At 44.8% G+C, this 26,567-nt stretch overlaps 1 protein-coding gene across 2 annotated transcripts; it reads left to right on the forward strand.

The window, feature by feature from the left end:
* Nucleotides 1-1,060: 1,060 nt before the first annotated feature.
* LOC139046943 (uncharacterized) lies at nucleotides 1,061-22,274 on the forward strand. Of its 2 annotated transcripts, XM_070520872.1 has the most exons (6): nucleotides 1,061-1,426; nucleotides 2,815-2,924; nucleotides 7,831-7,851; nucleotides 9,982-10,020; nucleotides 10,703-10,868; nucleotides 21,867-22,274. In XM_070520872.1, the coding sequence occupies exons 1-6, from the start codon at nucleotides 1,086-1,088 to the stop codon at nucleotides 21,880-21,882; spliced, it is 693 nt and encodes a 230-aa protein (XP_070376973.1). In that variant the 5' UTR covers nucleotides 1,061-1,085; the 3' UTR covers nucleotides 21,883-22,274. The 2 variants fall into 2 exon arrangements, with proteins under 2 accessions (XP_070376973.1, XP_070376974.1); XM_070520873.1 differs by lacking the exon at nucleotides 7,831-7,851.
* The last annotated feature ends 4,293 nt before the right edge of the window (nucleotides 22,275-26,567 follow it).

The raw sequence follows: 26,567 nt of genomic DNA on the forward strand, positions 1-26,567 counted from the left end.
GTCTCGCCTACCGTGGGGCTTTTTCAACAAAAGAAAGTGTTTCCTGTGACAAGATATAAGGCGCGTGTCCAAGCACAATAGTAGAATAATTACAATGGCTTGTGCATTTGGAAACGAATGTGCGCATAGAACGAGTGAATAATAAGAATCAGCGGCACTCGTATTCGCTTGTAGCGGCTAACTCGACCTTTGAATTGATTTGCACATGTGTCAAATTGCGCAGCAAAAACGAGCTGAAAAATGACGCAGTTCCTGCGTCTGCAGTTCTCCTCCTATACTCAACGACGAGAACTTAGTGCTGGTGAGGAAGAGGCTCATAAAAATCGTCGAACCGTGCACACGTCATGAGAATGTTGGCATCACGGCCGTCATATTATCGATCGCGCCGTCGGCTTGCATACCCATCATCATCATCAGCAGCAGCAGCAGCAGCAGCAGCATAATCATCATCGTCACCACCACCACCACCAACATTATTATTATTATTATTATTATTATTATTATTATTATTATTATTATTATTATTATTATTATTATTGATGGATTGATTGATGGACTGATTGATTATAATACTCGTCATCAGCAGCCCTCTTCTATTCTTTGCAGGATGACAACGTATTCCAGCGATCTCCAATTACACCTGCCTTCCGCTTCCTAATTGCAAGTTTTCCGTACTTCTGGAGAGATCTTTATATACAATTCTGTGTTCCGGGGCTTCTATTCTTGTCATTCACTGGGACAAATGTTTGCTTGGCTGTCCAGAATTAGCCTATTCAATCCAATCAATTACACTCATGACTTATTCTTGTTTCGTTTTTCTTTACGTCATCGTTTAGCGTTTATTTCGCTTTTTTCTTGAATTCTAGTTCTTTCTGCACGCTACATTATTCCCGGAAGACTGAAAATTTCCGAAATGCTGATGTTATTCTTCGGTTAGTGTCTTGTAACAACCGAATTTATTGCCAATTTCCCCTTACCGGGTGTTCTCCAAACGCACTCACGACAAGAACAAAAACAACAACAGCAACAACAGATGACTGGCAAGCGTGCCACCTGGGAAGAAGACGAAGAGGAAGATTAGAAAAATGCGAAAGCCGAATCCGCCAGGTCTGTCGCGTTACCAGGCGCCGTCCGACCGCGCGCTGGGACCGCCTGCGGCTACGACCACAAACCCGGCGCGTCCTCAACAGCCCATTCGATATGGGTTTCCCACAGCAGCAGGAGTCCCCCAGGCGTCGCAAGCAGCTGGCTTCTATCAGTACCCACAGGGAACTGTCCGTGGTTTTCCCCGTGATGCTGCACCCCAATATGGAAGCACTGCGGCCGCGAGAAGCAGTCAGGAGGCACTAGTAGCGGGCTACCCTGGCGACCAAGGAGGGGCCGTGCCGGAAGACTTCGAGTCCACTGTGGCAGAATACAGGACGCTGTGAGTGTCTTCGATCTTGCACTGCATGCGTTTCCGGCAACTAGTCAAGTAATGTCAATAGCATATATTTTAAATATTATATTGATGAATTGCTCTCGCGATGTTCGCTTTTCGCGAAATGTCTTCTGAATTAATCAGTTCCGCAAGATTCACGCATTTAATGATCATGTACATCGGGTTCTCGATATCCAGTTCACTCAGTGATTCCATATTCACCTCCAAATATGCTACTCGCCTATAGTTTAATATCGATAATTCACGAAATTTTCACCAGTTTTCAGAAAATTGACCAAGTTGCATGCGGGGGCTGAACTAAACATCAGCTGATGGTACTAAAACGAAACCAAACAATTTGATGAAGGGTAAAGGCATTACCCAATAACTTCGGGACGTATACAAAAACGGAAACAGGAGCTCTCAACAGCGTGTCTCTTCTTTACAGTAAACAAAATATAGCTGTCCGCCAGTGCTAGACCTCGTACAGCCTAATTACATTACTGCGCAATTACTTGCAAAATAAATCTGAAGGTCATAGTGGGTGTAAGAACTGTTCAACTTGTCAGTTGCTCTCCATACAGTAATTAGTTGTTAGGAGGAGTTCTTGCTCTCCCCCTCATTTGGCGAGAGCAACAAGTTCCTAGATTTAAGGTGCAGCTATGCCTATACGGACGTGGCACAAGCAGTGGTATGTATAGCAAGAACAAAGTCATTATCTGATGTCTTGCGTGCACGTTTTACGTGTATCCGACCGCATATACATTTTTAGACTGTAAAACTCTGCGGATCCATAATAATAAAATATATTAGAACCGTCTTTCGCAGGTTCCATATTTCCCACCTGAATCTCTGGTCAGATTTTGTGCACTGTGATTCAACCCAAATTAGGGTATTATATTTATATTTTTTTGCCCTGGTGTACTGCTATATATTGTGTTTGAACTTACTTTACTATATTGTAGTGTTCAATCGTAATTATGTTTGAACCTTCGGTTTCTGCTAAACCGTTGTTTTATTTTTTTTTTTGCTTTTCAGTGCATTGTGTATTTGAATTTTACTTTTGTCTTACTTTAAGTTTATAAATAACTTTGCATTGTGTATGGTTCCTTGATTCTTGATGCATGTGAAATTGTATTTCTTTTTCTCTTCACTGCTGCCATTTTGTAAATGGGCCCCGGACCCCATCAAGCTGCTCCAAGGCAGCTTTTTATCCCGGATTTTTTTCTCTTGGAGAAATAAATGAATCTTGAATCTTGAATATATGCCTCACAAATTTAGGACCGAGCATGTCTGCGTTGGCAGTGTTCTTCTCTGAAAATACCTGCGTGGTGAAAATTTTAAACAGAAGTTGTGACTGCCAGTTGCCATACGTCTCTCGCTTCTATTGGAAGGTTCTTTGAGAAACAAGTGGGTCCTTTCCATGCGTGGCAACTCTTCATCATGTGGATGGCCATCACTGGTCTTGCTGTCTACATCGCCAGCCTCATCGGCTTCCGTCACAGTGAGTCTTGCTTGACCATGCCACTGAACATTCTTTCTCATCGCATTGGCAAAAAATTATCACTTCAGTAAAAAGTACTGAAAGTGTTCCGATGATATCCTAACAATAATAAAGCCGCAGAGCGTAATGATGTAATGTCACGCCTGATTTGCCATGTAACTAATATTCATTGAACATGTGCATAATAAAGTTATTTGAAACATAACTTAGGCATACGTATTGTGGGGCGAGCTGGTTGTTTACTATTAGACATTTTAGAGACTGCGGAGCACAGACGAGAGCTCTTCAAATCGGGGAATTCTAGCCATGAAGTTTGCAAGGTCAAGCCAATTGGAACGAATTCTCAGGATGACACGAATATTTATACATTAATTCTCTAACTTTGCAGAGAAATGCATTAGCATTCCAGTTACTTTGTCGTCTCAATGCTTAGAACTACGCCTACGTGGTCGTCCCGCGTCGCCTTCCTTCGTCTGTTGTTTTATTTGACGCCTTCGTTGTAATTGCTTAAAACTTGCTAAGAAAGTAAGCGCAACGACACGGCATTTTTACCGTGAGTTTGACGGCTCATATATTGTAAATTGTGTCATCCGCTGAATTCGCTTCAAGTCGATATGCCATATGATAATTCGTTAGAAATCTTAGTAGATCCTTTCTAATTAATCAGATGCGCATTTCAACGTGCTGTGCAAGTAATGTCCCCCTCTTGGAGTACATCAGCTCTTCGAATAAAATTGGGCTATCTGCCGCAGACAGGTTTTTAAAAAAATTTCGAAATTGTTCACTGAAACACAAGAGCAGCTGAGCTGTACAATAGCCAGAGCAACCACACAACCTTCATCTTAAGTAGTGATGAACAACACACAGAAGCTGCTGCTATAATTAGCGATGAAGTTTGAAGGGCCTTGCAACATCTTGGGAAACATCTATTAACATTACACAGCTACCTTGGCTATCCACAAAAAAGAACAAAAAATTGCCTATCAACAAAGCGATCTGGCAAGGGGACACAGTTTCTCGAATGCTATTGAATGCATTTTAGACTGGTATGGCTGAGCAGTGAGCAGCAGCCTCGAATGTATCAACATTCGGTTTGCTGAAAACATCATCCTGTTCGGTAACACTGAGAATGAATTGCAACAAATGATTCAGGACCTCAACGGAGAAGACGTAAAAGTGGGTTGAAGATCAATATGCACAGGACAGAGGCAGTGCTCAATAGCCTGGCAAGGAAACATGAATTCATGATCGCGAATCAGCCTCTATTGCCTCTGCAGGAGTACGTTTATCTAGGTAAATTACTCAGGACCCGGATCACGTGAATTAAATTCACAGAAGAAGAAAAGTGGTTTGGATTACATGCGGCTGACGTTATCCAACCCCGAATGGGAGCTTACCGTAGCCGTCAAACAGAAAAGTGTGGGATTATTGCAGTCCACCGGTACCAAAACAAGAGGCCGAAGATTGGAGGTTAGCAAAGACGGTTGTGAACAAGGTAATGACCACAGGAAGAGCGATGGAACGAAAAATGGTAGACGTAATCTTAAAAGACAGCAAGAGCCGGAGAGCAACCGGAGGTAGCCGGTATTTTAGCTGTCATTACGAGAACAAAATTGGAACCGGGTATACCAATTCTCAAGGCAGATAACCAGTGGACGTTTAAACATACAGACTGGGTGCCTAGGGAAGGGAAGTGCATTCGAGGATGACAGAAAACCAGTTTCGGTGTTGAAATTAGAAAATTTGTAGGAGAAACCTGCAAACAGCTATAGCTCAAGGCAGGGATAACTAGAGATTGAATCAAATCAAAGCAATGAATTGTTTAATTCCAATGACAGTTGGGGTTCTCTCAGACGAAAAGCGGTAGCTAAGCTCTCGAATGAGAACTTCAGTTTGGCCTAGTTGATGTTTACTACACATCATATTGACCGCAAATAAAGACGGAAACAGCCGAAGAAAACACAAAAACAGCACGGGTACTAACTGCCCATGTTGCTTTTGTGTTCTCTTCCGCTCTCCCCGTCTTCATTTGCGGTCAGTCTGATATGCAGTAACCTCTTTAAAGTGCCTTAGACCCCATCTACATGGCAATGGTTTCACAGTCCAGATTTACAAAAACTAACAGGCTTACAGTACTGCAATTGTTGTACATAATAATATTAAAACGAAAAAAAAGAGAAATACGTATTACGAACACGCCAAATGCAATCAATGCATACGTGTATTCCACAGTAGTCTAATCGAAAGGATGGAAAGCAACACGTGTACATATGACGCAAATAACAGTGAACTCTATGCTAAAATTGAACAGCCTTCTAATGGGGATAAGACATCACGTTATAAAATGATTAAGGAAGAGACAGAAAAAAAGTTACGCATTTCTTTTTTCATGAACGTAGGAGGTCCGACGTCTGTCTGTTCGTGTTTACTGAGCAAAGACGGCAATGTAAACTTCAGTGAGTGCTTAAAATAGGCCAAGCCCGATAAGGAACAAGCCACTTCTCGGCGCTGCGGGTACGTGTGTCATTGCAGATAAACTTTAAACAAACAGCCTAAATCGATCACTTGCAAAGAAGTGACTATATATTAGACAAAGATCGAACATATATTTCATAACATATATTTTATAATGAGAGAACAACCTATACGTGCTCCTGTTGCACTGAACGTATGCAATATAAAGAAGAGCTCTCTTTTGCAATAGATGGATTGTGTTTACGTTAGGGACAGTTGTGGTAACCGAGACTAATAAGTAGTAATTGATATAGCCAGAAAACGTGCATGGTAAACCCGCTCGTTCATGAAAAAGTGTCTACATCGTGACAGAACACCAGCAGCACCTGATAACAATTTCGTAAAAGATTCAGTACGATATGTCCCTGTCATATCAGCAGAAAAAGTTACACCAAAAATTTTATGTATGTCGACTGTATAAACGGGTGTTCTCTCAAGCTCTAATCATAGTTTACTTTTACCTCCGTGCCTCTGGATCTGCAAAAAAGATTTAATGGTTTTGTTTTTTCGCATTCATTCGTAAGCTGTTCGCAGTAGACCATTGATCGCTGGGAGAGGCCTTCGTGCTGCACTGGAGATGAAAATAGGATGTTGATGACGATCATGATGAATACTTTGTACACCGCACTGTTGGTAACATATATAGCTATAACGCAGGAAGCGCTCTACGCTGGTATCAAATAATTCTTTTCTCGTGTGAGTCTATACCCCCCCTATTCCCACAAATATCACTGTTTTACAATACAGCCCATGCGCCACGATATATTCGGCCGTCTTTCTATTGATGCCATTTTGTTACTTTAATAACACAACGTCATCTCTGCACAATGCCATGGCACGTATATCGGTACTTGTCACACTTCATCTCACCATGGACATGGGTGGTCCCCATGGGCTCTGTAACGGCACTACCATCTGACATATATATATATATATATATATATATATATATATATATATATATATATATATATATATATATATATATATATATATATATATATATATATATATATATATATATATTGAAGCTCACATTTTATTTATATAGACTCGGGTATGAATCTCCATACCACCGCCAGCTGTCATGTTCGTAGGTTCAGAGTTTTCTGAAGCGATGCATCAAAATTATATATTCTTTAGGGCTTCAAATTGAAGGCATGACACACAAACAATTGTCCGCTGTATTGTATGGAGCGAAACTTAATACAAATAGTGGAACATGCAGGCGTGCTTTATCATGCGTGCTGATGACTCCTTAAAGAATGGAAGTCGCTGTTGCAGTTGCTGCAGTGCATACCAAGTAAAGCGTTGTTGCCAACAAGAATTATAGAATATTTAAGCGTTTGTTTTATTAAAACATCGAAAGAGCAAAAGGGAAAAAGAAAGAAATAGATAATCGGCAGCAAGGTAGCGATGATCTATTTAGGTAACATTGATGTGTTGTCATAGTAGCATGCAAGGAATACAAACCTCACAGGGCAATCTGAGTTACAGTGTTACCGTTCGCTCAAGACGCGCCTTCTTGTAGCGCAAATATAGGGAATGTTATAGCTGGATCTATCCGTTGACTGTTGTCACCGAGCTGCTATAGCCAGATTATATGTGCGACACGAACTGTGTATTACTTTCTGTAAGGCACTAGGTGACCAGCGATTACACTGTTTCCTTCGACAAGTCATGTAAGAAAGCTGACGCACCTCACTTGCAAATCAGATTCTCCACATTCGACGAGTGTGGTCGTCGCTATCAATGTTTTGAGCGTTACTTGCTTTACTAGGCCCATGTTCAACCAATAAACAATTAGTTCCGTGATTTCCGTATGCTGATGCGGTTGTTCACCGTCACTACGAGGTTACAATATGAAATCAGTCACAACGAACGCAATGTTGCATTCCGAAAGTGACAATCCCTGATGAATTTCGAGGATTCGCGATCAACCAGAAAGAATGAGCTCTTGTGATACATTTGTTGGTTGACTACATCGAGGTGGAGATAGCAAAAAAGCTCGATACCTATTCATATATATTAGTCAATAATAGAAGCCTAATGTATTGACATGCGCGATTGGACAAATCATTCTTCACAGAGACTTATATCATCTAAGACTCTGTTTTATATGCAAATAAACTGCAATTGTCTTCAGGTAATATTACGTGTATGCAAGGATAACATTGGTTAGCGCATTTTCTCAAGTACATGTCGCGGTTAGCTGCGCGGCTGTGATAATCCACACTGGTTCATAGGTGAAAAGTATGAAACCCTGCTTCTAAACAGTTAAATACTGAGAGTTTACGTTCAGTTGGTATTGGGAACTCTGAATATGCTTAGCTCCGGAACTAGCGTTTTTAGTTTCCGGTGTACCCAACAATATTTCTAATTTTTTACATAGCACTGCAACACCCGAAAACAAGTAAGTACATATATAGGCGTGAAGCAGCAGCAAATCTGTACATCTCACCGTTTCAGAATATCAAAATGTCAGCACACATTATTCATAAAAACCGCTAAGGCATATGTGTTTTATTCATATTTGCGCCACATTTTTACGTCCCTGAGTGCATACTTGCTTCGGATTATTTACGAAGGTGGTCACGGGAAATGTATAGCACTCCTTGGGAAGTAGCATAATTTTGCCTTGGAGATTACGAAGAATGGCAACATACGACACCGATGTTTAAATAATAATGTCTTAAATTTGACAGCGCACACAAAACATTACTTGAAACCTTCATGAGTAGTCCACGCTATAAATCCAATTTAGGTGTCTTCAAAAAGCATGCAATTCATGCGAAAGTGCTTAATTTCTTGAAAAAAACACAGAGGCAAAGATCTACTCTTGATTGGCCTCCTAGAAATATATGGCACTTTGAAAACGAACAGCAATATCTTCCTTTAAAGAATGACTATTTCTGTTTATGGCGAGAAATCTGCAAATTTTTACTGGAATGCATCTCCGCACGGTATTGTGGAAATAAATTTCATAGACACTCCGAGTTAAATATTATTTCTTTGTCTCTTTACTGTCACCAATTACCATTTGTTTACAGGTTCAACAGCCACATAAGTACTGGCAGATATACTCGTATGCGTATGCCAATCGGTCTTAGTTTCTCAATAATATGCAGCTGCAAACTGGGCGAACGATGCCCCTATGAGCATGGCTGTACAAACTGGTTGAATAGACACTTCCGCATGGACCGTAGTACTGCTTGTTTTGGCGTCAGAAGTATTGTTAGGGGGGCTGTCACATTTACTATGTTCATCCGGCGTATTCACCTGTATATTTGTGGTCCGTTACACCCACTTCCCATAATTTGATTCTTTCTTGCTACATAAAAGCTACACGCGTAGGGAGTAAAAATAGTGCGCTATTGTCTGGAGAATAAGGGAAAAGCAATAAACGAAATACTTCGGTCAGATCACACGAAAAAACAAGAAAAATATAAGAGAACACGAAAGATATTTACACTAATTTCGATAATTGTAGGGTTCTTTTTTCAGATAACAAAAACAAATTTACCAGTGTATTGTTCGAAGAAACGGAATGATCATTAGAAAAAGAAAGAAAAGAACGCTCAAGAAGACATCGGAAAGAAAAGCACCAACATTCTTACTGAGATGCGTTGTTTCGAACTAGATGAATTATATCCACTGAATGAGTAACTGTGGTACAGGTAACTGCTTCTTCGGTCTTCCACCGATGATGAACGAACAATGTTCACATGCGGGCTCGTTGGTGCGGCGTCTTGGAAAACTGACGTAGCAGATTTAGGCGAGGTCACAAGAAGGCACAAATATATTTGTGTTGATATGTCTTGTGGCATCCCGCCCGTATGTGCAACAATGGTACTCCAAAGTTACTTAACAACACGGAAAAATATTATTAAAGAAAGCATTCTATTTATGAGCATATATATTGTTGAAGTGGTAGGCTTCGAATCGATGGCACTTTAAACTTATGCCACTAAAGGTACCATCAGGTGACAATGTGACAAGTTAATAAAATGTAAGAACTACTACGCACACAATAAGTGCGAGGATATGTCCATATTGTAGCAGGATTATCCCATCGGCTCTGCGGTAACCTTTAAATAACTGAAGTCTTGTCTATTCACTGTTACTAGCAACCATAGTTCACGGTTAATACTTGCATTCTATCAATGCTTACCATTCACCTCCATGATTGCATGCCCAACATGCTCATATTACTAACGCTCTTATAGTCAAGAAATAATGGCTGTCGTAAAGAATAAATCACTGCTACCTCATTTAACGTCCCTAATTTCTCGTGAAATCGACGTTTTTGGTAAAAGTTCAAGGAACCAATTGTGGAGTGTGACGTTGAGTGATCTTAGAAACAATCGGGTGCTATTATCACCAAGCTTTTCGTTGGTGTGCCCCCTCTGCCATTAGCTTGCACCTTTGGTATTAAGGATGTCTAGCAAAAAGATTGGCTAAAAGTTGTCTTACAAAGAATTTTATTGTATTAGGGTTTTTGAGTATAATTCCTGCTCTTTCTTTTTGCCACCCAACTATTCAGGTACACTTTCTCACACGCATATCTACGACCACGTTGAGCGTAAGTACGGCAGTCGTGAGTTCTGCTCAGCGTAGCAGTTCAGTGCTTGTGGAAACTACGTTAACAATTTTGTTGTCCTGGTGCATGTTTTACTTGGTGCAGCATCGCGACAAAACTCACGGGGAACAAATTAGGAGACGTACTTTGAAATTCTATTAATGGAGCACGTGGTGCTCGTAAAAGAATTCCTTGGCATTTCTGCTGTCACAATAATTTACCTGTGCCATAATAGAGACAATGAACCTTACGCCAGTGCCCAGTGCTGTAAGAAGCAGCCTAATAACATTGCCATGGCACTGCCCTAACAATGTTGCGAAAGCTTGTGAACAGAAGTGTGCTTAGTTGATTTAACAATTTTTGTGTCAAGGTAAGCATAGAATAAAATTTGGAAATTGAGTTTTCAGGCACACCAATATGAAACACTACGTCATTTGCAACATAGTCCTGTGTAGTTTGACGCTATTCTTTACACGACAACGTTTCCACGCTGAAAAGTATATATATATATATATTTTTTTTTCTTCAGTTTACTTTTAGGGGACTTTCCTTAGCGTGCTGCTAAACTTTTAATGAAGTGCGTGTCACTATTTTTTGTATGCAAACTAAGAAGTTATCATCTAGGTTTGTGGCTGGAATTGTAGCAAAGCCTAATTACGCTCGTGGGTGCAATCGGATCACGCAGCTGGTGACGTCAACGGAACGTGCGACGATAACACACCATGTCGGGGATTGGCACAGTGCCTGGAGGGTTACTGCACCTGCCGGCAGCCACAGTTCGTGGTCGTCGAAGGGGTCTGTGCAAAAAAGACGGCCAAGCAAGGTGACTTCAAAGTGGACAGCGAAAATGAGTGAGTAGGGATGTTCAGAATGCATATCTTTCATACTAATCTATGTTGAAAAAGCGGCTTTCAGGTATGGAATTGACTATCGAATATTCTGTAAGGAAGATAACGAACGTGCGTGCACAGTAAGCAGCATCGGCAGCATCAAGCGCGCAGCAGAGGCTCGAGCTCACGAACTGCGCAGTGCATCCTAGAAACCCAATAAATCTGCTTTATAAATGGTGGAGCCGTGCGGGGTAACGTTCCATTCTACCATCCTGGAACTCCGTTCTCGGACACTACCCTCCGCCATGCCGGACGCCGACCAGCAGACTCTTCCATCACCACCCGCCCCTTGCGCTGGCACCGTTCGCCAGTGGCAGCCTCCTATCTTCAGCGGAACCGACGGCAACGACGTTGAAGAGTGGCTGACGTCCTACGAACGGGTGAGCGTTCACAACAAATGGATATCCCTCTCATGATTTCTGAACCAGAGACTGGCCACGCCCGCGAGGTAGAATGATACGTAAGCCAGTTTGTCCTAGATGACTCGGACAAACTGGCTTACGTATCATCCTACCTCGCGGGCGTGGCCAGGCTCTGGTTCAGAAATGATGAGAGGGATATCCATTTGTTGTGAACGCTCACCCGTTCGTAGGACGACAGCCACTCTCCGAACATGGTCTGAACGTGGAATGATATCCGAACGTGGTCGGCGTTCAAGACGTCGATTACAGAAGTATTTGACCGACCCGCCGTCAGGAAACTCTGAGCCGAGCAGCGTTTGCGCACACGCACACAGGACACGGGTGAGACATTCACCAGCTATATAGAAGACATTCTAGATTTGTGCACACTCGTGAACGCTGCCATTACAGAAGCGGAAAAGATCAAGCACGTCATGAAGGGAATCGATGATGACGTGTTCCAGATACTTCTGGCCAATGACCCGCGCACTGTTGGCGACGTCATCAGCTTGTGCCAGAGCTATGAATAATTAGGCAAGCAGTGAGCTCTGAGAAGGCGACCTCCCGCACCAAATGCGGTGTCACTCTTCAGCCTAACCACCGGCCCAGAACAAGCCTCTCTGATAACGCAAATCAAGGATTTCGGGAAAGAAGAAGTCGCACGACAGTTATCTATGGTGTCCGTCACTCAGGAGTCTGCCAGCACTTTGCCGTGTCATCTCCGTAACGTGATCCATGAAGAGGTCGCTGAAGCGCTGCCGTCTATTCACCAGCAGGATGTCGTGACTACACCAGTCACTTATGCTACGGTTGCTGCCTTGGCCCCTCGCGCTGTGCCCGTGCGTCGCTTCCGTACGTCGCCCTCCCTTTCCCGTCCCCTGGACTACCACTGCCGTCGCTAATCCGTGGCGTACGCCGGTCAATCGCCCTATATGCTTCGCATGTAGGTATCCCGGTCATGTCGCAAGGTTCTGCCGCCGCCGATCGCAGGCGTTCGATGACGATCGCCGAGCACCCTATGTGCCACCTGATTCAAATGCGCTTTACGGACCCTTCGACCCATCACCAGCTCGCTCCCAGACTGATCGCCGTCCTCGGTTCGAACGCCTCTGATCACCCTCCCCACGTCGCCGATCGCTTTCCCCTATGCGTCGACGACCCGTCTGTAACGAAGAGGGAAACTAGACGACGCAGTTCCTGAGGCAATAACTGCGCAAGTGTCGACATGCCGAAGTCCTCTCCTTTACCTGCCAATGTCATTGATGTGTTTATCGAAGATGTCCGTACAGTCGTCCTCGTCGATACCGGTGCCGCTATTTCAGTTATGGATGCCAGGTTTGCCGTTCGCTTCGTAAAGTGACGACGTCTTTGTCTGGATTGTCACTTCGAACGGTGAGTGCTCAACCTCTTCGCCCTGCCACTGCTTGTACTGCCCGTGTGTCCATTCAGGACGTTTTGTACACGTTTGAATTCATAGTTCTTTCATCGTGCTCCCACGCCGTTATTCTAGGATGGGATTTTCTCTCACGCCACAATGCCATCATCAATTGCGCTCAGGCTGAGATTGAACTTTTCCGCTTTGGTGACCTGGCCTCCATCGATGCTTATCCTGCCGCTAAAATTGTCGTGGAAGAAGACACCTGTATTCCCTCGTGCTCTTCAGCATTCGTGCCAATCTTCTGTAGTACCATATCCGATGGGACGGTCTTCTTCATGCCCTCTCATCACTTTGTTACCCGAAAAGCGCTTCCTTTGCCCTTTGCAGCTCTTGACCTTGCCGCCGGTGTCAGCACAATGCCCATTTGCAATCATCTTTCATCGCCGCTATCACTGCTCCGCCGCGAATGCCTTGGCTACGTCTGGTCGGTCAATTCAACACGAATTGTCTCCGTCCTCGACGAAGTGCCTTCTACTGCCGTCCATGAACTGAGTGCCCTCTCCGTACCCGACTCAACATGGAGTGGTGTGTTCAGCCCATTTATCGCCAAAGATCTGACATACTCGCAGCGATCTCAGCTTCTCGCAATCCTTCAGCACTTCCGCCGTTCTTTCGATGTTGCGCACACATCTCTTGGCCGTGCATCAACGGTCAAACACTGGCTCTCACTCACCACTGCGACAAAGACCATATCGCGCGTCCGCTACGGAACGTCGCATCATTGCAGACCAGGTCGATGACATGCTCCGTCGAGGCGTCATTCAGCCTTCCCAAAGCCCATGGGCCTCTCCCGTGGTCCTCGTCAGAAAAAAGACGGTTCCATCCGTTTCTGTGTTGATTTTCGACGGTTGAACAAGATCACGCTGAAGCGTCTACCCATTACCACGAATCGATGATGCTCTGGAATGTTTGCAGAGAGCCGAGTTCTTTTCTTCACTGGATTTGCGGTCAGGCTACTGGCAGGTTCCGATGGCAGAGGCCGATCGCTCGAAAACTGCCTTTGTTATACCAGACGGCTTGTATGAATTCACCGTCATGCCTTTCGGACTTTGCAACGCACCTGCTACGTTCGAAGGAATGATGAATAATGTTCTGCGTGGCCTCAAACGGAAAATCTGTCTTTGCTATCTTGACGACATAGTGGTGTTTCCCCTTGATTTCGCAACGCAACTGCTCCACCTCCAACACGTACTCACTTGCTTGGCCAACGCCGGGTTGCAACTTAACCTGAAGAAGTGTCGATTTGCTGTTCGTCAGCTCACAATTTTAGGCCATGTCGTGTCAAAGTAGGGCGTTCACCCGGATCCCGAGAAGCTACGTGCGGTTACTGCGTTCCCAAAACCTACCACTATGAAAGAGCTACGCAGTTTTATCGGCCTCTGCTCTTACTTCCGGCGATTCGTTCGAAACTTTGCGTCAATTATATCACCTCTCACGCAGCTCCTTGGTGGCACTAGAGATTTCTCCTTATGGTCTCCAGCGTGTGACGACGCCTTCACAACCTTGCGCCGCCTTCTCACTACGCCACCCATTCTTCGCCATTTGGGCCCTCAAGCGCCAACCGAAATCCATACCGATGCAAGCGGTGTAGGCCTTGGCACTGCGTTGGCACAACGTCAACCTGACCACACAGAATACGTCGTCGCATACGCGAGTCGCACGTTAACCAAAGCGGAGACCAATTACAGCGTTACAGAAGAGGAGTGTTTGGCCATTGTGCGGGCGCTTGGCAAGTTTCGCCCATATTTATGCGGCCGATCGTTTGACGTAGTGACCGACCACCACGCACTATGTTGGCTGTCGACGCTCAAAGATCCATGGGGCCGTCTTGCCCGCTGGGCATTGCGAATGAAAGAATATGACATCCGCGTGGTTTACCGTTCCGGGCGAAAGCACTCCGACGCTGACGCGCTATCCCGATCGCCGCTTCCCCCGAAGCCCAGTCGCGACTCCTCCGGCGAGCGCACATTATCCTCTCTAGACGTTGACACTATCGCTGCTGCACAGCGTAATGATCCCTGGACTGCATATCTGTTCGACCTTCTCTCGGGTACGTCGAAAGTTCCGGTGTCACGTACGCTTCGGCGCCAAGTTCCTCATTTTGCGATTCGAGACCAGCTACTATATCGAAGCAACTATGCCCCAGAGGGACGCACCTGGTTATTCTTCATTCCAAGAATCTTGCGATCAGAACTCTGCTCCTCGTTCCACGTCGACCTTCAGTGTGGCCACGCGATAGCCTTCAAGACCTACGAGAGACTTCGACACCGCTATTACAGACGGGGAATGTACAATTTCATTCGAAAGTTCATCCGCTCTTGTCATGAGTGTCAACGCCGCAAAGCGCCACCGCACAACTCCGCGGGTGAACTCCAGCCTTTGCAATGCCCATGATCGCGTGGGCATCGATCTCTACTGGCCACTTCCGTTGACTCCTACCGGCAACAGGTGGATAAACGTTGCGGTAGACCACCTGACTCGTTATGCGGAGACTGCTGCTCTACCAAATGCTACAGCGCAGGAGGTCCCCATTTTCATACTTCGCCGTTTTCTTCTTCGTCATAAAGATCCATGTGAACTTTTAAGCGACAGAGGCCGCGCCTTCTTATCTGAAGTCATCGAACAACTGCTAGCTGAATGCGCTATTGTTCATCGTAAATGCACTGCTTATCACCCACAGACTAACAGTACCACGGCACACTTTAATCGAACTCTTGGTGACATGCTCGCCATGTATGTCTCACCTGGTCACTCTAACTGGGGCCTAGTTCTTCCGTTTGTCACCTACGCCTACAACACCGCGACTCAGGCAACTACCGGATTCTCATCCTTTTACCTTATTTACGGCCGTCATCATTCGCACACAATCCACACCATTCTGCCCTACCGGCCGGACCCATCCGAATGCCTGCCGATCTCGGAAGCTGCCAGACACGCTGAGGAATGTCGCCAGCTGGCCCGCCGATTCACCTCGGACGACAGAACCATCAAAAATCCGTTCACGATGCCCAGAAATCAACTCCCACTTTTCTCTCGGGCACTCTCGTCTGGTTGTTAGTGCCACACCGCACGCCTGGGCTCGCTTCAAAACTCCTTCCGAAGTACGACGGGCCATACCGCGTTCTCGAGTGAACACCACCCGGTAATTACCTGGTGAGCCGCTCACGCCGCCGTCCGACATGCGACGTCGTAACCGCGAAGTCGTTCACGTTCAGCGTCTCAGGCCGTATCACCATTCTACCGTCCTTCCAGAAAACTAAGTCGCCAGGATGGCTCCTTTATTTCCGCGGGGTCATTGTAAGGAAGATAACGAACGTGCGTACGCAGTCAGCAGCAGCGGCAGCATCAAGCGCGCAGCAGAGGCTCGAGCTCACGAACTGCTCGGTGCATCCTAGAACCAGCGGTCGCTACAAACCCTAATAAATCTCCTTTATAATTATAAAACTAACAGAAAAAAAAGACAAAGCCCCTTTCTTAAAGAAAGATGGTTCAAAGCTTTCCCCCAATGCAAACTGAATCAAAGTCCGAAGCCAACGACCACACAACGAACCCAAGAAATGCTGAAGGACCCGATGCTTTGCATATGCGATTTGATTGCTTGGTGAGAATTCTATTTTTTCAACGTTGAAGTAGACTGAAGACACGTTTCGGTAAGTTTCATAGCTTTTATTTAAGATCATGTAGCCGTTGATTACACGCACGCACTCATACTTTCACGGACGACTGTACGTTTGCACAGTATTGCCTTGTGAATGCTGTGTGATACTGTCAGAGGTTCTGTCATCGTAACGTCACACAGCCTGCTTGCAAACGTGCAAACGTTTCTGCCAGGAACGTTTCCGCTGACAATCACAAGACCAGCAGGCATCTCGGCTGCACAAGGTTTTCCCACGCTTCTGCATGCCGTTTGCAGACACACGGGATCGGCCTTATGGGCATGATCGCGTTCGCGCTTACCTGCGCGTACGGTTGCCTCCTCTTCTGCCATGCGCTGCACCTACGGCCACGGTCAAGGCCGGGAATGCGTTGCTTGGTGCGTGTTGTGCCATCTATACAGCTTGTGCGGGTAGCATGGCGTTCAACCATTTTCTTTAAGAAAGGGCCTTTAATTCTTTTTCGAAATCCTAAAACAAGCTCGTGTTCGCGTGCGCTTGCTGTGTCCGATAAGCAGGGAAAGTCAGTTAATCGCGACAGGGGTGGTGTCATCCGTGTCATGCCTAGCAGGCGCAACTTGCGCTTCCAGTGAACTTTGTGCGCATGCGCTACTCTTGCTCAGCACGTCGCTTCGCGCCTTTATCAGGCACCGACCGGATGGCCAGTCGACGCGGGTGCGGTACGGCCATTGTAAACTGAGTGTACTATGCAGATGTGTAAGTTGACCTTCTTGCATTGCGTTTTCGGCATTCACGGACGAATCAGTGAGACATGGAAAGCTTCGCTTTAACAGAATACTTCTTGGAACATGCTTGGGGACGAAGCCTATCTGCGTTTTTTAAAGCGAAAGCTTTACTGGCCGCGAACTTGCGATTTTCCCGTGGCGGTGCTTCGAGGAGGCACATGACGTCACAACGCGCACCTCGCCGCGGATATTTCTCAGTATCTCGCTCCCTAGTCACTATTGTGCATGCGCTACTAGTAGTACCCAGCCACAGGTGTTCCGCCGCAGCGCAGCGCCGCGCCTTTCCGCCGCCGCTTGATATGACGTCACATCGCGTTCTTCGGCGTTGCGCTCGCCTCCGCTCGCTTCGCCAGCTGCGTCGCATGCCTGATAACATGTCAGAGGATTGAGAAGGAGAGCTTGCGTGCGCCGCAACCACAGTTGAGGCGGCAGTATGTACGGCGACAATTCTGATAAGCAAGAGGAGGCCTGAAATCGACATCGGAACGAGATGCAGAGGAAACGAATCGCCCAGGAAGCAGACGAACAGCGCGCTGAATGACTGGCTAAACGTCGCAATATAGCTAGACAAAGAGACTAACCTGGAATCGCAACCAAGATTAACCAAGGCTAACCATGCTATGCCTTAGCTTTCGCTACGTATATCCTGGCATAGCCGAGCTAAGCCACTGCCATATTTTTTTTCATATACATTAGTTCGTCAACCATGCGACGTCATAAACATCAAGCATAGCGCTCTGCTACCTGTAAAAAAAGCAGCGGCTAGTGTTTTCTCTCCTACAGGCATATGTAAAATGGTTACCAATGATTTTCTGTCTTCACGTAACCATACAAGCGTGAAAATATAATTACGTTGAGTGCAAATAAGCGAACCAGAAACGTTTGGCAGGCTGAGGTGGCAAAGCTGACTGAAACGGTCACCCTCACTGAATTTTGATTTTGCGTATGGCTGTCCATACTTACAATACATTTTATTAGAACAATAACACTTGTACGACGTAGGCACAAATTTCGCCAATGTAGGTATTACAGCAAAAAGCAAGAAAAGGTATACAAATAATCAATGTAATTAAATAGGATTGAAATGATATTATTGAAATGCATGATTACACTTAGGAAGAGAGGAGAAAAGGCAGTTACATCTCACGGTATAAAAGCCTTCAAGAAAGAAATATTCTACTCAAACTTTGTCCATCGTCCGAATAACACTCTCGATGGGTCAGTTTCACAGGAGAGCTGCTGTCTAAAGCATGCTAGAAAGTGATACAACTGTTCATACTAGAGAAAGACAAACTCACGCGATTAACAGTGGCAGCGTATTGCACACATTGCGACTGGATCTATCTCACAACGGCCAATGGCAGTGCGTTAGTGTAGAAACAACCCACTCGCAGATCTTACTGCCATCGTGGAAACGAGGTATGTATGAGGCGTGTACTTCAGCAGGAATACTCTTTCGCGCTTACATAAAAACAGTCCTTGCCATATACCGTCGCCGCCTCAAAATCTGCACGTGGCCTTCGAAGCGCATGGCGTGGCGGTGCGTAGAAATGCTTAGAATCGTTTCCTGTGGTAACCGGGCTCCTCTCTCGCGCTTTTTTTTTTGGACACGCTGTGCCACCTAGTGGCACTGCCACAAAGTCCGCGGCTGGCCTCTGAGACGCAAAGCCTCGCCCACCGATGCTGAGAATTGCTGAGAATCGCTCCCTCACTTGCCGGGCACTCAGTGGCACGTAATCACTGTACCCGAGTTGGCGAGTGGTTCATTGAAGGGCGGTACATACCTAGAGCTTTCGTGGCGCATCTCACTAAAGCTGCTGGGTAAAAACCATTGGCTGAAAACCGGCACATACTCTGTGAATTTGTGGCGCATCTTGCTAATGCGACGGGTTTCCTTCCTTGAGGTTCCGTTGTGAAGTGGGTGCGATTCTGCTCAATATCGGAGAAATTTCTGGTATCCCTTTAGCCTTTGTAGAAGGGCATATTCCAAATGCGACATACCTAGTTACCGAACTTGGTTTCAAATACGTTCATTGAAGAGCGGCACGCACCCACAAGCACATATCAAGGAAAGTAAGCTTGCATCAGAAAGGTTCATTGAAGAACAGCTCAGACCGAGAAGGACGTACCTAGTGCTCCAAGTTGGCGTCAGAAGTCTCTTAGAATAGCGATACTTAAACGGTCCCGCGTCTATAGTGACCAACGTCGGCGTTAGAAAGATTCGTTGGAGTGCGGCATGTATGTACGCATTGCCACATACTAAGCGACGCACGTTGGTGTGATCGCTGGTTTCGAACCCTGTTTCCTCATCACATCAGTTTGACGCGCTACCCATTCCACCACTGAGCATCTAGGTGACGCAGGTAGGCGGGAAAACGGTTAGATGCAATTAAGAGAGATAAGTACAGAAAGAGATATATTAATAAGTACAAGCATACATACGTAGATAGCCCCAGCAAAGTGCGTGAAGTACCTTCAGAATGCTAACGCAAATAAATTTATTTTTAGCTGCAGAAAAGAATCATTTTCTTTCAAAGTGCTTAGCGCATTGTAATCTAGCGTAAGATCCAGTACAAAAACATTAAATTGTACTTGGACCCTCGCTCTTTCTAATATTTATTAATGATCTGCCTTCGGAACTTACGTCAACTGTTCGCATAGCTGCAGATGATTGCTTATTTATCATGAAATCGGCTCAGCCGCTCATAAAACCGTTCATCGGCGAGATCTTGATTGCTTTGTTAACTGCTGTTTACTTAGCTTGTCAAGTCAGCCTGAATATAGATAAATGTAAAATATTACCAATTACCTGCATACATTTGCATTCAAACTTCAGCTACTCGCATTACAACATCGTCGTCACCCGCGTCTCCTCATAAAAGAACCTTTCCTTAGGCGGCAAATCTTTTGCGTGCGCGGCACTGCCATCTCGCACATCTCTTTTGAGTGCACTGCTTGTTCATGCAATACATGTTTTCTGAGGTGCTAATTTTTTTTTGTGCACTGCATTGCCATCTATCACATCTGTTTGCTAAAGCGGTAAAACTTATGAGTGCACTGCATTGCAATCTAGTACATGTTTTCTTAGGCGCTAACACTTTTAAGTGCACTGCATTGCCATCTAGCACATCTGTTTGCAAAAGTGGTAAAACTTATGAGTGCACTGCATTGCCATCTAGCACATTTGTTTGCTGAAGCGGTAAAACTTTTGAGTGCACTGCATTGCCATCTAGTACATGTTTTCTCTGGTGCTAGATGCCAATTCAGTGCACTGCATTGGCATCTAGCACATCTGTTTCCTGAGGCGGTAAAACTTTTGAATGCAGTGCCATTGCCATCTCGACCATCTGTTTTCTGAGGTGTAAAACTTTTGAGTGCACTGCATTCCTACCTAGTACATGTTTTCTGAGGTGCTAACACTTTTCAGCGCACTGCATTACCATCTAGTACATCTGTTTTCTGAGGCGGTAAAACTGTTGAGTGCACTGCATCGCCATCTAGCACTTCCGTTTTCTGAGGTGCTAAAGCTTTGAGCGCAGTGCATTGCCATTTCGCACATATGTTTTCTGAGGTGGTAAAGCTTTTGAGTGCACTGCATTGCCATCTAGTACATCAGTTTTCTGAGGTGCTAAAACTTTTGAATGCAGTGCCATTGCCATCTCGACCATCTGTTTTCTGAGGTGTAAAACTTTTGAGGGCACTGCATTGCTACCTAGTACATGTTTTCTGAGGTGCTAACACTTTTCAGCGCACTGCATTACCATCTAGTACATCTGTTTTCTGAGGCGGTAAAACTGTTAAGTGCACTGCATCGCCATCTAGCACTTCCGTTTTCTGAGGTGCTAAAGCTTTGAGCGCAGTGCATTGCCATTTCGCACATATGTTTTCTGAGGTGGTAAAGCTTTTGAGTGCACTGCATTGCCATCTAGTACATCAGTTTTCTGAGGTGCTAAAACTTTTGAGTGCACTGCACTGCCATCTCGCACATATGTTTTCTAAGGCAGTAAAGCTTCTGAGTGCGCTGCATTGCCAACCAATACATCTGTTTTTTGAGGTGCTAAAGCTGTAGAGTGCACTGCATTGCCATCTCGCACATCTGTTTATTGAGGTGGTAAAGCTTTTGAGTGCACTGCATTGCCAACTAGCACACCTGTTTTCTGACGCGGTAAAACTTTTGAGCGCCCTGCATTGCCATCTTGTACGTATGTTTTCAAAGGCGGTAAAACTTTTGAGTACACTGCATTGCCATCCAGTGCAGATTTTTTGAGGTGCTAATGCTTTTCAGTGCACTGCATTGCCATCTCGCAGATCTCTTTTGTGAGGTGACAAAACTTTTGAGTGTACGCCATTGCCACCTCTTACATTTCTCTTTTGAGTGCATTGCATTTCCATTTAGTACATGTTTTCTGAGGTGCTAAATCTTTTGAGTGCACTGAATTACCATCTAGTACATCAGTTTGTTGAAGCGGTAAAATGGTTGAGTGCACTGCATTGAAATCTAGTACAGCTGTTTCCTGAGGCGACAAAACTTTTGAGTGCGTGGAATTGTCATCTAGTACATCATTTTTCGGAGGTGGCAAAACTTTTGAGTGCGCTGCATTGCCATATAGCACAGATGTCTAAAATATATTTGCGTATGACCTGAGTTGACATTCTATTTGGCACATTCTGGGAGTCTCACCACGTTTTCTGTTTTTTTTTCTTTCTTTATTTCGCTGCAGCACAACGACGCCATGACTCAACGATGGTGTATGAGCACCTGCGCCTGTGTCTGTGTCCGTCTATTGAGTACCTTGATACCTTTACGAAGATGAACATTTTGGCGGCTAACATTCTGACGAAATGCCTAGCAAGTGCGCTGATTCATGCTGTTTAGACGCAAATTTCTCACCGTGAATGCAGCTATGTCTGTTGCAAAATGAGCGCGTAGTCACGCACCAATACTTATAATATTCTATACATGATTCTTCTTTCCTTATTATGTTGCACAAACATTCGCACTACGAACCAGTAACTTATTTTGGTTAATTTGACCAGGAATTTAGTGAAAAATATACCCGCCACTGAATAAAAGGTCATGGTGTTACGCACAGTATGAATAAATGAAGGTCTATCGTCAGGAAACTCTACAAACGCATTGTAGTTCGCTCAAAAGTGCGACATCATGAACTTCTTGATATCAGACTTGGCTATGCCTGGAGATATATGCACAGTGAATATCACAACTGTGTCTTTCGCTTGTACTTTACACACATCCCCACATTCGGTGGCATTGTCCTCTTGCGGTCAGAATGTATGGTTGCGTGTATATCAGTGCCTCCTCGTGAACGCGTGTGCCGTTCGCAAACGATTCCAGTGTACCTGTGGACTTGAAACAATAAATATTCATTCATCTATTGAAATGATTATTTCTTATTATTATAAGAGGTGGAGTGCATGAAGCACTTCACCCTTATTAATGGGTATACGCATACGTATAAGGGATACCCTTACAAAGATTTTTGCATAAAGTCTACAGAGCTATGGCTTCTCCCTTTTTATAAACTAGTCTATAAGAACTCTGGGTCTATAGACTGGCTGCCGAACACACAGGGGAAGCTGTTTATAAGTTGAGGTTCAACACTATTTACATGTTTTGCAGTCGCATTTTTTTTTCTTTTGACACTTGTCTCTTACTCTGTATTTTTTGCCATGTTTTTAGGCTTCAAGTATCTAAATAAATAAGCAAATGAATAGCACTCTCCCCATTACCTTCCTCCATCCAGCAACTTGGGCTATTAGCTTCGACAATTTTGTACGACACAATTGAAACGTGAGTACACCTGCACATTAAGTGTTCCCCGCCAACCACCGGCAGCAAGCTGACGCCTCTACCTCCCTGATCCATTGCGCGCGAGTGGAAGCGTCCAACACTCTATTTAGAAACAATATGCACGAACAGTGATGATTTTTTGTAATATGAACAATAAAACTGTGACATAGTGGTACCTTGAAAAGCCTATCAAGTTGGCATCCGTTCTGTGTTGAATTTCATTGTAATTATAAATTCAGCAGCGCTAAAGATATCGATGTACGCCGACATTTGCGTACGAACTTCAGGTGCGACACGTCCTCAAATACGTCCATCATTTCACAAAGCTCCTACTCTGACACCTAACACCTCCGCAACCAAAGTCTTGAAATTTCGTCACAGAAATGTTCGCTGGTTGCATTCACTCGCAAACCAATGACACCATATGCCATCTCTGTGAATGGTCAGAATATTTCGTATGAGAAGATTCACTCAATTCAGGCATAATTATTGATAGAGATCTCTTATGGAGCCCGCACGTCCCCTACATGAAACAGCGCCTTAGAGCCGTCTCCCAGCTTTTTATGTTTCTCGGCAGAAAAATGCGGGATGTACGTGCATGCAATGTTGGCATTGTGAAGGGCTGTTTTTCTGGGCTTTTCAAGACACAGTTTGCCCGTACTGACCAACACTTGATGACAAATCTTCGTGCTCTACAGGCTATTCTAGCTTGGGATCTCGGAGTTTGCCTTGGTTTCCCTCAATGCACGTCAACAGTGACGACTATTGCAATCACTCGAGACCAACCAATACGAGTGCACATTAGGCCCTTTGTCCGAGCCAGTTCCCATCACCTTACAATACTACCATCAGAAAGGCCAGAGGCATCATTCTCTATTACGATTTCGAATTATTACACCCGTCTTCCACTAAGCTTGTCCCCCGCAAGTAAGCCATCGATTCCTCCATGCTGTTTGACTTGACCTTCAGCGCACCTCACCGTACCAGGAATCAGAAAAAAAATCTGAGCTGTCATCACCTGCTCTTCGAGAACTAACTCTGATCCTTTCGTACGAGAGGTAGGCCGACTACGTACATATTTGTACAAATGAATTACTAACTCTGTAGTGTACCTCTGGAGCCATGATATTCCCAGCGAGAGTCACCACTATCAGATTTAAAACGTGACACCCAACGCCATCGACTCCTGCGAATCTTGGAGCTTTGGCATATTCTCTCGTCATTGTCTCGTCATATTCAGATGGTCCAACTTCACTGACTCGAAGGCAGCACCACCGTCCTTACTACCAGCCCTCTGGCGTGGACCACATGAGAAACTGGCATTCGACATTAGAGAATTAATCTATACATTGGCTGAGAAAGTACACATCACATTTCAGTGGCTTCCAACTCACTGCGGCGTCATAGTAACGAGCACGCTGATAACGCTGCTGGGGCAGCTCTTAAAGTCAACAAAGAGTAGTCGATAACCTTATTCAAGGACAGATGCCGCCAGAAAACTTTGAATACTCACCCGGCGTATAACGTTCTCCTTGTGGACCACGGAGTTTTCAAAGCAACTTGCTGCACCAAATAGACTATTCTCTTTGCCTTCGCATCCCATCTAGACTCTGCCGACGCGAAGCTACCCTGCTTTGTCTAATATGACTAGGAGTGTCCCTTACAAAACTTATATTTTGATCAGACGGTGTCTCGTGTGATGACGACGGTAGCGAGGAGACTCTTCGACACCTTCTGTGCGACTGTCGTCGCTACAATTTACAGGCACGATCGCTCGCAATCACGATAGCGCGCTTGGACCAAAGACCGCTAACAGAGGAAACTATATTTCAGTGCGATTATCACAAGCCATCGCAGCGGAGGGCAATGAGGGCTCTGTTGCAGTTTTTAAAGACAACAGGTTTGGCCAAGCGGCTGTAGCCTGAATGGATGTTTACAGTGCTACAACTGCTAGTGTGCTGTGCTGTTATTGTATGCGGTGACAGTGACCGAGAGTGATGATGTACCTGTGCTCGCTTTCTTTCTCTTTCTCTATTCTCATGTCACTTTACCCTCCCCTCTGTCCTCAGCGTAAAGTCACAAACCGGATCTTCCCATCTGGGGAACTTCCCAGCCTTTGCCATTTTTTCTGTCTCTATCTCCGAAATATTCCAATATTCGGTGTTCACGTTTGCCGCTTCGGCAATGTGAAACGGCCTGGAATAAGAACCAACAACTGAACACTAATAGAATCCTATTGTATATATCCAACTTAATTTATTCGAAATGATACATTCTGTAGCGTAAATGTGTGATGGATAGAGCCTTGGGCTTCTTGGTTTTCATTGTACCACAAGCAGAGTACAAGAGCCTGGGACAAGACAAAGAGACAAACACGCGGTATATGTGCATTACAAAGTGCGTGTTAGGAAATCCGATATCCTTGTAATGTGGGCTACAAGACCAATAAACGCTAGTATGCTAATGTGATATGTCAAGCAAGGGTACGTGGTTAGCGCAATCAGAGGCGGTCGGTCTTTACTAGCAGGCACTCAAGTTGACAGCTTACTTGCAAGCAACAATCCGCTTCGAAGCTTTTGATTGCTTGAATGAGATGGTCATTTTTTGCGGACCATTGCAATTCTACTGCAGACAAGCGTTAGTCACACGATGAAAACTCTTGAATATTTGCACAAATTCTGTTCATGATTATGCAGGCTGCAGTCACAAGAACATTTCTTCATATATATTCCGGGACCCTATTTTTAAATCTTCATGTATGGGAGGGACTACACTGAGACTGTAGAGGATGAGGCGGAAGAGAACAAGCTCACTGTTCAAAGGCTAAATTACAAATTGTCTGACTAACACCTGCCAATTCCTGCTACACTCCGCAAAAGTGACATTGTATATCCACGTAAACGATGTTCCTGACACTTTTGTTTCACTTTAGTGCAATGGTGCGGCGTGAAGCCTTCTTTTAAGAGGTATATATTGGTCTAGCAAAAATAAAACAGAGGAAACTAAGGCTTTGAGAGAAAAGAGTATCGTTGTAATGTATTCCCCGGTGAAATAAATCCACACATATAAATGTTTCAATGATGATCGCGTCCTGGTATATTTAGGAGCTATCTGTACCAGCCGTTTGAGGCATACTACAGGAAGTCTTTTTTTTTTTAAGCGTGTGAGAAAGAACACCAAAAGTTCAAATCCAGCAGCGATATTGGAATCTATGCTAATCGTAGCCTATATGTATAGAGCGTCTATTTAAATGCTTCACAAATAACGACAATGCGCAAAATTTGGTGGTGGCAGGTTTGTGCACAGAAAAATACGACAGCTATATAAGAACATGTAGCAATTCTCTACCAATTGTGTCACAGTCGGACATACCAACTGACGAGGATTATACGGTAATAGGCACATCACCAGTGATGCTTTGCCACTGGCACAAAAGAAAAATAAAGCCACTCAGTCAATTCGAGAAATATAATATTCCTTATAATAACACATGGTCGTTGTTTAAACATATATGTTAGGCGAGATTATATATCTATGTATCAAGTTGGAATCCAAGTGGGCATGCCCATTCTACAGGATTTGTCGAGAGCCCAGTCGGGCATGCTGAGTG

The sequence above is a fragment of the Dermacentor albipictus genome, chromosome 6 (assembly GCF_038994185.2).
Source record: "Dermacentor albipictus isolate Rhodes 1998 colony chromosome 6, USDA_Dalb.pri_finalv2, whole genome shotgun sequence".
NCBI classification, from domain to species: Eukaryota; Metazoa; Arthropoda; class Arachnida; order Ixodida; family Ixodidae; genus Dermacentor; species Dermacentor albipictus.

What these genes read in the sequence shown, in the direction of transcription:
- LOC139046943 (XM_070520872.1), top strand. Translation starts at nt 1,086, where the DNA reads ATGCGAAAGCCGAATCCGCCAGGTCTGTCGCGTTACCAGGCGCCGTCC. An exon ending in GTGGCAGAATACAGGACGCT is followed by an intron (nt 1,427 to 2,814) that starts GTGAGTGTCTTC and finishes TTCTATTGGAAG; the next exon opens with GTTCTTTGAGAAACAAGTGG. An exon ending in ACTGCAACACCCGAAAACAA is followed by an intron (nt 7,852 to 9,981) that starts GTAAGTACATAT and finishes CCAACTATTCAG; the next exon opens with GTACACTTTCTCACACGCAT.